Source organism: Myotis yumanensis, unplaced genomic scaffold (genome assembly GCF_028538775.1).
Source record: "Myotis yumanensis isolate MYYU_CA2020_CCGP unplaced genomic scaffold, mMyoYum1.0.hap1 SCAF_2, whole genome shotgun sequence".
NCBI lineage: Eukaryota > Metazoa > Chordata > Mammalia > Chiroptera > Vespertilionidae > Myotis > Myotis yumanensis.
This window is the reverse complement of record NW_027223753.1, coordinates 17,173,643-17,187,818: the sequence shown is the minus strand read 5'-3', so window position 1 is coordinate 17,187,818 and position 14,176 is coordinate 17,173,643. Positions and strand designations below refer to the sequence as shown.

The 14,176-nt window shown below is 55.9% G+C and overlaps 2 protein-coding genes across 4 annotated transcripts in view; one reads left to right on the top strand and one right to left on the bottom strand.

Moving 5' to 3' along the window:
* WASF2 (WASP family member 2) overlaps positions 1–4,086 on the top strand; it is a 65,685-nt gene extending 61,599 nt beyond the window's left edge. For all 3 annotated transcript variants that reach the window (XM_070404479.1, XM_070404480.1, XM_070404481.1), the window contains one exon: positions 148–4,086. In XM_070404479.1, coding sequence (XP_070260580.1) covers positions 148–305 — 158 coding nt within the window. In that variant the 3' untranslated portion in view covers positions 306–4,086. The remainder of the gene's footprint in view (positions 1–147) is intronic.
* Positions 4,087–10,725: 6,639 nt separating this feature from the next.
* Positions 10,726–13,812, bottom strand: GPR3 (G protein-coupled receptor 3). The gene is made up of 2 exons (XM_070404478.1): positions 13,763–13,812; positions 10,726–12,711 (listed from the first exon to the last, which is right to left on the bottom strand). Exon 2 carries the CDS (start codon positions 12,701–12,703, stop codon positions 11,714–11,716), a length of 990 nt encoding a protein of 329 aa, XP_070260579.1. The 5' UTR covers positions 12,704–12,711; positions 13,763–13,812; the 3' UTR covers positions 10,726–11,713.
* Positions 13,813–14,176: the final 364 nt, after the last annotated feature.

Below are 14,176 nucleotides of genomic sequence, written 5' to 3'. Positions count from 1 at the left end.
CTCCTTTCCAAGAGGATCCTTCTTTTTCACTGTCCTTTCCCATATTCCACCAGCCAGTGGCCGTTCCCCCTTTCTCATTCCTGGATCGATTCTGAGACCGACTCACCTTCTTCAACCTTCTGTCTCTCTCTCTCTCTCTCCCACCAGGCTTCCAGCTGCGCAGGGTGGAGGAGCAGCAGGAACAAGAGAAGCGGGACGTGGTGGGCAATGACGTGGCCACCATCCTGTCGCGTCGCATTGCTGTTGAGTACAGTGACTCAGAAGATGACTCCTCTGAGTTTGATGAGGACGACTGGTCGGATTAGCTCTTTCTGCCTGCTGCCTACCTCTTCTCTTTTCTTCTTACCTGCCTTTTGTGATGCCTACCCCAACAGTCCCAGAGGGAAAGGGGGAGGGGAAAAATAATTTCAAGGGGCCAAAGCCTTCCCTGAAGCTACCAAAGATATATCCATGTGCTTCCTCCAAATCAACATGTGTTTCCCACCTCCCACAGTCAGGCCCCATGGGGCCCCTGAGGGCCAGTAGCTGAGATGTTCTCTTCCCTTCATATTGAAGAGAAGGGAAAACCCCAAAGCTGATCCCTTTGAGTGGGTGTAAATTGGAGTTGGTGCCTTTCCCTAGGAGCCATTTTCCACTGTGGTCTCCGTAAATCCTTGCCCTCAGCTACTTCGAATAATGCCAGCCGCTTCGTGGTCCTAAAGCCTGCATGGACACAGCTGGCCCCTTTCCCATGCCCTGGGAGGTCGGCAGGCTGCGTGCCCAGCAGCCAGACTGCTGCACCCTTCTGCCCCGATCAGCAGGGCGAGGCTGCCTTTTGCTAAGCTCTTTCTGTATCTGGATCCCCTTTATTCCAGGAGCCATCGAGCCCCTAAAGAAGGTCTCAACCCCTCTGCCCAGAAATGATGCCTTTATGAGACTGAGGTGTTTGCCTCCCCCCCAGGTCCCGTCTCCTGAGTGTGGTGTTTGGGTTTCCTTTACATGCCTCTCCGTTGTCACCAGGTGCCTCTGGGCACCATGGCCCAGTTCTGACCTCTGATACCCATGACCAAACTAGCCCTGACACACAGGGATCTGGGCCTCTGCAGGATGTCAGGAGCCAAGCTTAGAGACTGGGAACTGCAGCACTGGAGGAACGGGGGCACGCCTTGGGCCCTACCCTCTTAGTGATGCTGAAGTCTACAGATGGGAAGTGACTTGCTCAAGGTCGCGCAGTTGGATCGTAACAGGGCTAGAGCCCAGGGTTTCTGATCCCAGGTCACCTGTGCTTTCTGGGACCAAATAGTGGGCACCTGCTGGAGCCTGGGCAGAGCATCCTCGGCTCTGCTGCTTCCGACCTCACCATAAGGGGGGTCCCAGCAGGAGGGCTCGGGGCCTGTGCCCGGCCCTCAGTGCTGCTCAGACCCTTGTGGCCTCTTGTAATTCTTTGCTTCCTCTTTGCTATCTATCTACCAGCCAACTGGCCTTGGGAACTGCCCGATTGGGGGACTAGAGGTAGTGAGAGAAGGAAGGGGGTGGGCAGCTCTGACAGGTGCTGTTTTCAATTCCTCTTCAACTCCTCCCCCTTTTATTTCCCCAATTTCTGCCAGAGGTAGAAACTTCAGTCCCTCAGGCTGGCAGCGTGGCAGGGAGCTGCCTGGGGCCTGGCAGCCCTGAGGAAGGCTGAAAACAGGGACTGTAGGTCTTGTTTCCAGCTCCCCTCCTCACTCCACAGTGATGTTCCCGCCCTTCCTCCCCCTTTTTCCCAGAGCTAATACACAGGTGCTATTATTCAGAAAAAACTGGTCAGCTTTGGCCAGCAATGAGGTTTCTTCTCTTCTGCCCCAACTATTGTGTAGCCTCTTATGCTGAAACCGGCTTCTCCTGGCTTCTGCTTTCAGAGCCCTGAAACAAAGAGAAACAGGATCTGTCTGTACCCCGCACAGCAAATGGTTGTAGTAATTGCCAAAGCCCTCATAAACCCTCCGGCTTGAGGAGAGTGTAATCATGGGTACCGCGCTGTGCCCGGCTGAATGCGCCCCCTCTGCCTCAGCCCCCTCTGCCTCTTTTCCTTGAACTCGCGCCTGTGGGGCCAGCACGCCCTCCTCCTGGGCTGCCTCAGAGTGCCCCTCCCCCTCCCCCAGGTCAGTGTCTCTGGCACAGGGCCAGCACCTGGCTAGTGCTGAGCATGCCAGGCTGTGTGTGTGCCCCTGCCTCGCTTCCCACCTTGCACTTGGAAACTGAAGGTACATTCTTCAGAACCCTGAAATGGCTGTTGAAGGTGTCCCCGCTGCAGCCCAGGAGTGGTGGAGAGGCAGGCGGAGGGCAGTGGTTCTCCCAAATAGGAGTCCTGGGGCCTGGCCAGGCCAGGGTTTGGGCCTAATGGCTTTGACTAAATTACTCCCATCCCCCTCCTTCCGGAAAAAGGGGGAGTCAGTGCCACTCGCTATCGTTCTGCTCTGACCTTGAAGGGGGTGGTGTTGGCCTGGCTTCTGGAATGGACAGTCCGCTGTGGAAAGGTCTGGGGGCAGGAGGAGGTGGGGAGGGGCACTGCCTGTGGAAGGTAGGATTAGATCATTAGCTCAGTGACCTCCTAGGGTTTCGATGTGCTGTGTTCTCATCCTACAGCTGGTTTGGTAATGATCTGCAAGTCCCGGAGAGCAACAGCATAGCTCTGCCTGACGTTCTCATTAAAATCTATGCAGCCAAGCTCTGTGCTTTGTAGCAGCCGGCTTCCTCGGCTGGGGGGTGGGAGAACGGGGGAGGGGTGGGCTAGGACCCAGTCAGCTGGGCTCTACTTATGCATTGGTACACCCCCCCAAAATGCTGCTTTAAACCCAGGGCCCTTTAAAATGATGAAGGACCCTATGCAGGTATAATCATGTGTCTTTAGAATCCTGTAATTGTGGAATGCAAAGTTTAGTGATTATTTAAACTGGGCCCAGGCTGGTAAGCGTATGGAACAATGGCCCATAAGGACTCTTAAGTGCTAAGGCCAAGAAACCACCTCCCTTTCTGGTCGGCTCAGCCGAGGGAACCTGCCCCCATTCCTGGGGCCCAGGGGCCCAGCTTCTGACCGTCAGGCAGTGTCAGAAGTGATTGGTGGCTTTGCCCAGGTGGTGAGATGAGAACATTCCAAAGGAGCCGCCTGGGGGAGGGGGCAGGCTCTTGTCCCTCGGAAGCTCAGAACAGCAGGCCCGAGCTCAGCTTGCCTCCAGGAGCTCGAGCGCCCTCAGAAACGACCTGGCCAATGTCACCGCAGAGCCGCGCGGTGTTGTCAGGCTAATGTGAAATCTCTTCCCGTGGCGCCAAGCTTCTGGCTCTGCAGCGCCGGCTTGGACAGATTGAGGTCTCTTGGCTTTGGTGACCCTCTGCTTAAGCATTCCCACCGTGTCCCCGCTCTGCTCTCCCCGTGCCTCCCGCTGCAGCCCCCTCCCCTGGCTCGGCCTGGGGGTGGGGCACTGCCCCAAGGCCAGGGCTTCCTCGGGGCATCGGGCTTTGAGCTCTGCTGGGCTCCAGCTGACCTGGGGACCAGGTGTTGCCCAGGGATGCACCTGGGTCTGTGCCTCAGTGAATCATAGGGAACAATGTTATTGTATTGACTTCCAGTTAACTCACTTGAGAAACTAACCAATTTTTACTTACTGTCTAGAATGATGTCCCTGTAGGAGAGTGACCGTAAAAGTGCCTTCTTTTCTCTGATGTAAACATTCAGAAGGACCTGGACCAATGGATTCTTGGGCTTGTGTTCCACATCAAGAGCTTAGGGAGTGAGCACATATGTAGTGGGGTACAGCCTAAAAATGGGTCCCTTCCCCCCTTCCCCTCCTGAGGATGGAAAAGGAGCTTCGGTTAGAGATCCGAGCTGTGGGGCTAAGCCAAACCCCTAAGTGCCCTTTCCCTTTGCCCTACTGCTCTCAGGTCCTTAGCAGGTGCCCAGTACCGTAAAGCCCTGTGGCTCCCAGTCTGGCCGCGTTTGCTTCCCTGCCAGGCTCATGTGTGTACATTAGCTCCCCGGTGACCTGAAGATTCCATGTAACTGTATACACACGAATACGTAAATGCCAATGTTTTAAATAATTTGATAAAGTCTTTGTAGCCACTCGGCCACCTCTGGTGTGTGTGTGTGCTTGATGGGAGAAGTGGTTAGAAGCGGCAACACAGCCAGCTCCCAAGGGAGGTCCAGTGTGCGCGTGCGGGGGTGGGGGGCAGCAGGCCCAGGATGTGGTGGTGCACCCTGTGGGAGGTGGGGATGAAGGCAGGAAGCCCAGGTCCCCAGGCCCCCTCAGCTAGCTGAAGGGAGTGTGCTGGGACCAGGGGAGACGAGCGGCTGGCAGCCCCGTGCTGCAGCAGGAGAGGAGCACAGGCTGAATGCTGATGCCGCCTCCCAACATCTGGCCGGCATCTTGTCTGTTTCTCAGACCCAAGCAACTTACCTTAAATAGAACAATTTACAGTGGAATCCGATAAAAGGTTTAGGCTGCTGCACGCCCCTCTCCCAGGCGAGGGGGCTGGGTGTATATTCTGACCCAAAAAATGACCTGCCCAGGAAGCAACGGTTGTGGTTGTTCCGAGCACAGCTGCTGTGGTCAACTGTCCCTGGGGGTGACTTAGGAACAGACACCCAGTTCCGGGCCCAGCAGAAGAGGGGCGGGAGCAGGGTTGGTGGCTGGTCATGCCTGCGCTTCGGAGAGTCACCCACTGGCGTCCCAGGAGAAGGGGCAGAAGTTTTGAATTGTCAGCAACTGCTGCGCCAGCCACTCAGCTCATCGCTGAAGGTGGGGGTCCAGGGGAGGGGGCGTGGGAGCCGCTCGCCCCTGTGGAGGCCCTCGCTCCACCCTCCTGCACAGGCCTGTGTTTAGTCAGCACTTGGCTTCCTAAGGCTGGTGACTGACAGGCAGCCAGACGCCTGCCCTGGGAGAAGACAAAATGGTGTGGGAGCCGCCCTTGCTGGGGAATTGGAGGGAAGGAATGTGGTTCTGGAAGCCAGAGGTCCGAGCTTCCATTCCGGCCTCTCCACTGGAGCTGTCCCTCTGCACGTCGCTTCCCCGGGGGCTGATCCTGAGAACAGGAGCGTTCACCGAGTGCCTACGGCCGCCCCGAACGGCAGACATTTTGTTTCAACCTTAGGAGGCAAGGGCCCCCCAAATTGCACATGAGAAAAACAGGTTCAGAGGGGTAACGCGAGTTTGCTAAGATCACATAACTGGCCGGGAACAGCCACCCTTCCGAGCTGGCGCTCTGTTCACCGTGCAGCTTAACAGCGTTCAGAATCTGCAGCTAGAATCCCGGTCTTGGGTGTCATAAGGGGCATGTTAAAGGGTTTCCCTTTTTGTCTCTCCACTTCCTGGTGCCAGTTTTACAGGTAATGGTTAGTTTTGCTTTTGCTTTGAAATCAAGGGAGCTAGACTGAGGTTCCAGCTGTTGTAGACCTTCAGAGTTGGAAATACCTGCCCCCAAAACTCCCTGGGTTTCGGATGGGGCTTCCCACAGACACACCCGACTTAGTACGGGCACACACACCTGTTCAGATGCACACGTTCATGCACACTCAGATGTACACACACAAATAGGTACCTACACACGTCAGTGGGCACAGGGACACTGGCACACCCACAGAGCCCTGCTCTTGTGTAAACAAAGACATCCGCACACAGTTACAGGAATACACAAAATCGCAGGCAAACCTCACAACGTGCTTGGGAGCCACCCCTCCCTTCTCACTGCCAGTTCCTCACTGCCCCCTCCTGGCCACCCAGGGGCCAGGGCAATCTGGCTCTATTTCCTGTAAATTCTGGGGGTGGTTGTCAGCTAGTTCCCCCCGAGATCACGAGGTGGAAAGCATTTTCAGGTGCTCAGTCCCAGGAGATGAGGGTGTCTACAGGGGGTTCTGAAGCTGGAGGACAAAAAGCCTTTCATCTCCAAAGAAACCATGTGGTTGAATTGTCAGGAGTTCTGCAACTGCACACACGTTCTCACACATAGAGAGGAGCGGACGTGCTGGCTGCAGTCAACAGATCTGTAGGCTCCCACCTTGCTCTCCCTCTCTGGGCCTCGCCTATTTAGATAGATAGATAGATAGATAGATAGATAGATAGATAGATGATAGATAGATAGATAGATAGATAGATAGATATAGATAGAGACATAGATATATAGATATAGATAGATATATAGATATAATGATTTCATAGAGGCAGGGAGAGGGAGAAAGAGATAGAAACATCAATGAACCCAGCTGGTGTGGCTCAGTGGTTGAGCATTGACCTATGAACCAAAACAAAAGGTCACGGTTTGATTCCCGGTCAGAACACATGCCTGAGTTGCAGGCTTGGTCCCCGGTGTGGGGCGTGCAGGAGGCAGTCGATCAATGATGCTCTCGTCACTGATGTTTCTTCCTTTCTGGGAAGGAAGGAAGGAAGGAAGAAAGGGAAGGGGAAAAGAAAAGAGAAAAAAGAAAAAAGAAAGATCAGAGAGCATTATTAATCAGTATGTGCCCTGACCAGGAATCAAACCATGATGTCCTGGTTTATATGTCGACACTCAACCACTGAGCCACACCAGGTGGGCCTCACCTAGTCAGTGAGGAGCTGACCATGATGACATAGGCAGGCCCTTCCACTCTGGCATCTCATCATCTTCGGAACGAACACCTCCCTAGACGTGTGTGCCTGAGTAAAGCACATCCATAAACATGACCCCTTGGTCTCCTCAGACCAGGCCTGGGCAGGTTACCAACACAAAGCTTTTTATTCCTATTTTACAGTTGAGAAAATGATGCACAGAGAGGCATGGTAACTTGCCCAAAGTCACACAGCAAGTTGGTATCAAGCATGGAGATAGAAACTCTTTTTTCCAATGCCCCAGGTTGCCTACAACCGAGTAGAATACTCGGTGGGCTTGTCTCAGAGCCAACGAGACAGGAGCTACAGAGGCTAAAGCCGGAAGCTCTGCCAGACAACTTGGAACGTGGGTGGGTTCCACCACTCCCCACCCCACCAACAGACTGCACCAACCTTAAGCTTCCTTTCCCTCTGCAGAGCCAGCGGCAGGCTACCGGAGTTTCTCCCTATGCTGTGGTCACTTGTAGCTTGTTCAAGTATTTACATGCATGTGAGTGGGGTGCACATGCGTGCCTGGACTCCACAGTGTGCACTCGCACATGTAGGTGTATGGTCGTGCATGCCTGCAAATATACTTAGGAGAACATTCATAGGCATGTGTAGTATGTATGTGTTTGCAAGCCTGTACATGTGACTGCATTTGTGTGTTTAGGTAAAGTGTGTGTGTTTTTTTAAGTTTATTTATTGATTTTAGAGAGGAAGAGAAACAAAAAGAGAAACATCAATTTGTTGTTCCACTTATTAATGCATTCATTGGTTGATTCTTGTATGTGCCCTGACCAGGGATTGAACCCGCAACCTTGGTGTAGTGGGACGACGCTCTAACCAACTGAGCTACCAGGCCGGACTCGAAGTGTGTTTTGATGTACATATAAATGGTCTCAGGATATCTGGCAGGCGCATTTATGTACATGTCAGATTTTGCTTGCATGCGTACTGGGTTTGTTCATGAGTGTACTTGGGTATGTGCAAATGTTCACATTCATTTGCGTGAAGAAGAGGGTGAGGCATGTCCATGCACACGACTGGTGAGTGTGTAAATGTGGAGGAAGGGATGGCTTCATAGGACTGTATATATGTGGATCAGAGGAGGGCCCTCACAAGAAAATACGATGTTGGTGTTCCCCTAGCCCTGGTACAGGGGTGCCCCGCCTGGCTGCAGTCAGGCACTGGCTTACAGCACCCTCGCCCTGCTCCTGCACTCTATTCCCCAGACCCATCCTGCCTAGCCAATTTGCAGCCTCTTGCTCCCAGCTCCTGAGAAGGCCTGCAGCAAAGTCAAGGGGCTGGTGGCCAATTAGCGAGGGGGTTAATCAGGGATCTGGGGACCCCCGGGGGGTGGGAAGCCAGAAGGCAGGCATTGGGGTTGGCAGGAGCTGCCAGGAGCTGCCGCTGCCTGTCAGGCTGGAGGAGGGGAGAGGCAGGGAGGGGAGGCTGAACCAGCTCAGCTCCATGGTGCTGGAAACCAAGGGCCTGCCTGTGAATTCATGATTGCTGAGCATCGACAGCAGCGGGGAGCCTGTGCAACTGGATCCACTGTGTGCAAAAGGGCAGGTGCTGGCCTTCGTTAAATGTGGTCCTGTATGCAAATGTGTACACATGACTATGGATATTATCTGTTTACAGGTACAGTTTCATGTCTACATATGTGGGTGTGCAGATGGGTCTGGGACTGCATATTCAGACCCATGTGCACACACGTATACAAGGATAAGTCTGTGTCTGTGTGTATACACATGTATGCAAAGGTAAGTGGGTGTTCCTACATGCAACCATGTGCACATGAAGTTGACATGATCTGTATACATGTGTGCAATGATATATCTGTGTACAGATGCGTGTACCAGTGTGCAGATAATCTGGTTACACTTGCATGTCTGGGTGAGTATGCATGTGTGTATTCTCTGAACAGCGAGCGGCCCAGACCACCATGTGGGCCTGCATGCACGTGCCTGAGTGCAAGTGCCTGTGTACACAAAGGTCTCAGCACGTAGGGAGCTGGGCTATGGGGGCTGGAGGGCTCCAGGTTCCAGAGGAGAATCTGACAGACAGACTTGCCGCAGCCCCCAGCCCCGGGAGCCTGTTTTCCTGCCTGCAGAAGCTGTGAGCCCGTGAACTCATCTTATATTAATAGCTGCTGTCTCCTCACTTATTGCAGGGAGAAGCGGTCATGGCCCCAGCAGGGGCTCAGCACTCAGGCTGCCCCCCCCCCCACCTTGGGAGGAAGGGGAGAGATGGGCCCCACCTCCAGGCAAGGGCCCACCCCAGCAGGAAGGCATGGCTCTGGGCCCCAACCCTTGCTTCCCCCAGTCCAGGGGGCCCAGCTCACCCTCCCAGACCTCTGTAGCTGGGTGGGGTTGGAAAACTGGCAGAGGCAGACAGGCTGGAAGTCTTGGCTACCCACCCCCAACACACACACACACACACACACACACACACACACACACACACAGGCATGCGGTCTTGAGCAGCCCCAGGCTGCGCACCAGATGAGTCTGAGGCTGAAAGAGACATAGAAGGCTTCAGTTTGAGAGGCAGACATGTCCCTTCTCTCAGGGACCCTCAGCTGGAGGGGGAACACACAGCCTTGCCTCCAGGAGCCCCCATTCCCGCAAGGAAGGCGAGAAGTGCAGCAAGGTGTGTTATATAAAGCACGTCACAGTTACAGGGCTTAGCCAGGGAGGCTTCCTGGAGGTGGGTGCACAGGGAGATCCTGAGATGCATCTGAGGAATCTGAGGAGAGAGGAGCCATCACGTGGGCCCACAGGCTTCAGCTGGAGGCAGGTTCCGACACCCCTCAGGGTGGGCCCAGGACCCAAGGCAGAGACTCCAGATGCAGGCCCTAGAAATACCTCCTATCTACACACCACACCCAGACAGACAGGGGGTCCATGGGATGGGGGCCCACCACAGGCCTTCCCAGATGGGAGTCTGGCCAGCATTAAGCCCTGCTAAGCCTGCAGCCAGAAGCTGGGACGGGGAAGCCAAGGACCCGCCTGCCCAGGGTGGGATGGGCACTGGTCGCTCTGCTTCTGGGCCTTGGTAGGGGCTTCTGTGGAGCATGGGGAGTCCGTCGGAGGCCCTTCCCCACACCACTCTCCTGTGTGAGTTTGAGCAAATGGCTGTTCCTCTTCGGGCCTCAGACTCCCCAGCTGTACAATGAAGGGTGGGCAGGGTGCTCTGAGGGCCCCATCTCCAGGCTTTGGCCCAGGGGGCTGGGAGGTGTGCTAGTCAGAGCTTCCTCTTCAGCCACACCTCACACTGGCTTTTGCCCTTTCCTGGTGAACACACTGTTTCTGGTTCCTAAACCCCTTAACTCAGGGTCCTACACACTTAGTCTTCAAATGCACCCAAAGGCACACGCACATGCTTACCATCACTCACCTTTGCATAAAAAAGAAGCAATCCCAGCTCCAGAATTTCAAGACCCCACCCAACTACCTCCCAAATGTGGCCACTGGCTCAGAATGAACCCCAACACCAGTCAGGGGCCAGAATGCCCTAGGTCCCAGGCTTGGAAGGAGAGGCGGTGAGAGGCCAGCAGATAGAGCACAAGCCCTAGAAACATGTTCCCTTGGTCCATTCACCAGTCCCCCTCATCCTCAGTTTTCTCATCTGTAAAATGGAGAAGATATTACCTGTGTCCTGGGATGCTTGTTAGGCATAAATGAGGTAACGCATGCGGTACACTCAGCACAGTGCCTAGCACACAGTATATACCCACGATTAGAATGGGTTGATGCTAAGGAAAGTAACAGCTTTGAGTATATACTTCATGCTAAAGCCCCAAACAGAAGCTAATGTGGGCAGGGATGGAGGGGGGGGAGGGCATCCTCAACCCAAGAAGCTTCCAGCGTTCTGGTTCCTGTCCCCCAGGGAGGTGGGGTCCTTGTCTGGCAGTACCTGGGTCTGCGAAGAGGGGCCCATCAGATTAGCATCCTGGGGTGGGAGTGTCACCTGCCAGCCACACTCCACCCTGGATCTCCAGCTTCCCATGTCCCCCAACAGGCACCCAGGTGTGGGTTAATCCTCCCATCCCATGGTTTCTCCCGTCAGGCCCCGCTCCATTCCCTCCGCACACAGACAGCAATATTTATTACAAAATCAGTTTTTATTGAGGGTTGGGTCAGGGACAGGAATAGGGAATGCCCTGGGGGCCATACCCAGATTGGCAGAGAGGGTCAGGTGTTGGCTCGCATCCTGCCTCCTCTAGGGCACCTCAAAGTGAGGCCTGGCTCTCAGGCCTCGGCTGTGGCGCTGGACACCAGGCTAGAGTGGAGTTGGGGTTGCCACGTTTTATCCTGGCTGCTTGGCCAGGCTGGTTTTCCCCAAACCGCCACCAGAGGGCAGCAGGCCCCCAGCGCAGAGGAATTCTCGGTTGCTCAGGTGATGGCTTCTTAAAAAAATAAAAAACCAGAGGCTGGTGTGTTCCCCTCACAAACCCCAGAGGGGCGGGCCTGGGGAGAAGGTTCTGGTTTATATGATCTCTTCAATAAAAAATAAGCGAAAATAATAACAAAATACGTGGTTTCTCTTTCTCCCTTCCCCCCCCCTCTAGGAACTGAGGTCAGAAATGGGGGTGTGGGGACCGGGAGTACCCTGGTATGGCCTGGATTTCAAGGTGTTGGTCTCTTTTTCCCCCTTATACCCATAAATAAATTCATAAATAAATAAATACTAGATATTCTCTTTGTGCACACACGTATATATAGATAAATCTTTTTCTCTTTCTCCTATCTAGGCAACTGAGTGGCTAAATCTCTGACTCTAGCTCAGAAACTCAAAAGTAAAGTGACATGATCAAGGTCAAGGGAGGGGGAGCCCAGGGACCTGAAATGGCACTGTGCAGCACCCAGCAGCATTCTGGAGCTCCAAGCCAGCTGGGCTGTGGACTTTTCTGAGTGGAACCCTGACCATCTGAACATTCTAGAACCATGGAGCCAGCTGGGCCCTGCAGAGATCTGAACAGAATCCTGTGAAACACCCCATGTCCTAGAACTCCAGAACTAGCTGGGTCTTGGGGGTGCGGAGCTGGGGGGTTGGAACAAAACCCTGGAGGACCTCACATTCTGGAATTCTGTAGTGATCAGGGTTGAAGGGTCACCAGTATGCGACTAGACATCACTGGGGGAACGGGACCGGAAGGGAATCTTGGAAGAGGAGCAGCAGCAGCAGATGGCCCATAGTACCTTCTGCACATCCTGGTTGCGGAAGGCATAGATGATGGGGTTGATCATGGAGTTATAGGTGGCAGGGAGCAGGGTGAGATAGGTGTAGAGAGATGGGGAGTGGGCATCGCCCAGCAGGCAGTAGACGGTGAAGGGCAGCCAGCAGGCGGCAAAGGTGCCAAGCACCACGGCCAGTGTGGCAATGCCCTTGCGGGTGGCCACATAGTGGGAGGCAGGCAGCAGGTGCCGCTGAAGGGCAATCTGCTGGGCATGGCGGCAGACGATGCGGCAGATCTGGGCATAGAGCTGCAGCATGATGCCAAACACCATGAAGAAGGCAACGGCCAGGACCACCAGATGGTTCTTGGAGAGCGGATATACCACGCCGCACATGGTTGGGGTATCCAAGCAGTTCCAAGCCAGCACAGGCAGCAGCCCCATGCCCAGCGCACCCCCCCACACTAGGGCCAGCATCACATAGGTCCGAGTCATCGTTGTCTCTGAGTAGTAGGTGAGGGCATTGTACAGAGAAAGGTAGCGATCTACAGTAATGGCCAGTAGGCTGCCAATGCTGGCGGTAAAGGCCATTGCCAGGACGCCAACCAGCACCAGGCTCATCTCAGCTGAGCCAATGCAGAAGACAGCGGCAAAGTGCAGGACCAGTCCCAGGCCTGCCAGCAGGTCTGCAATGGCGAGGCTGCCCACGAGCAGGAACATGGGGGCACGGAAGGCGGGAGTTCCCACGATGATGGCCACCACCAGTGCGTTCTCGCAGGACACCAGGGTGCCTGAGATGCACAGCACCACATCCCAAGCCCTGGGTGAGGGCAACGGTGCGGCTGGGCCTGTGGGCCCCTCTGCTAATCCCATGCTGCTCACGTTCACATTGCCTGGGCCAGCGGAGAGCCACGCCAGCGGGCTGCCTGCACCCCACATCTTGGTACCTGTAGGAGAAAGGCCCTGTGAGAAATTGGCAGGGTTAGGTGCTGGGTAGGCGGGTCTACAGGAGCTGAGGTGCCTCTCTGGATACTTGGTGGGAGTCTCTCCACAAGATGCTTAGCTGGTCCCAGTGTCTTGTCCCCACACTCATGCCCCAGGATTCCTTCCAGGATACCCGAGTCCCCTCCCGTGTTCCCAGGCCAGCACAGGTCTCTTTTCCTGGGGATCCCTGTCCTAGTATCTTCATCTCCCTTCCAACTCCCTGGGTCCTGCAGGCCTCTTCCTTCCACGTGTGTGACTAGAGCTCAAGCAGCTGAAGGACTACCACAAGTAGAGGGAGCTTGTAAGATCCCGGAGATGCTGGGGAAAGCAGCACTGGGGGAGGGAAACACATCTCAAGACTGAAGGCAGCTCTGCTCCCTCCCCATCAGGGAGGATGACGCTCAGTTTCTGAGGCTCTCCAGACCCCTCAAGATTCTCAGAACAGCCAGCCCCAGGCCCCGCCCCTAGGGAGTGCGGTGACGCTCTCGCCAGCCCCCACCCTGCACTCCTAGGGTGACAACACCTGGGAACTCAGCTCTACCCGCACACATACCCGCCCAGATTTCTGCCCAGGCCGGACCCTTCTTTCTGGGTCTTTGGAACAGACACCCCCTGCTGGAAGCCGGAATCCTGAGGCAGACCCCTCCGGCCCAGACACCTGGACCTTGGGCCTGACTCCGCCTCCTGCCCGGAAGTCTGGATCCCTAAGTCAGACACCGCCTCCTTCCCAGACTCCTAGGTCCTGTCCAGCCGCCTCCTGCCAGCCCAACCTCGGATGACCATCAGTTCCCCAGGGCCTCGGGTCCTTGTAGGAGCGCTCACCCCCCGCCGGGGCACCGTGTGATGGCGCTCAGCACCCGGTCACTGGGTCCCACCTGCTAGCCCAGAATCTGGGTTCCAGGTCTTGACCTCCGACCCTGGCCCGCTGCTGGGAGCCTGACAGCCGCCCCAGCGCCCCAGCATCCTGCGTGCCCTCCCGGACGCCTGGTGACCGCGGCGGGGACCGATACTCACCTCTCGGGTCCAGGCGTGGCCGGGCCGCGCAGGAAGGTTCCAGTCGGGTCTGGGCAGCGCAGGGTGTGAGCGGACCACGGGACCACAAGCCCCCCGCAGCCGCGGGAGCAGCGGCGTGAGTCACCCCGCCCCGCCCCGCCCCCGGCCACCGGTTTGGTGACGTCAGCGGCTCGGCGAACCAATAGGCGCGTCGCGCTCGGGCGCAGAGCGCGTCGCGAGGCATATTAATGAGGCCTCGCACGCCCGCTCCCCCATTCATAAAAAGCGCCGTGGCCGCGGCCCCGCCCCCCCGGCTTGGCCCGCGCTGCCCTTGACGCGGCGCCCTCTGCGGGCCGGGGGTTTGGGGGCGCAGGTGGGAGAGCCTTGGAAACGTATCAGAGGGGCTGCGGGGGGTGGGGGGGGGGCAGCGGAAAG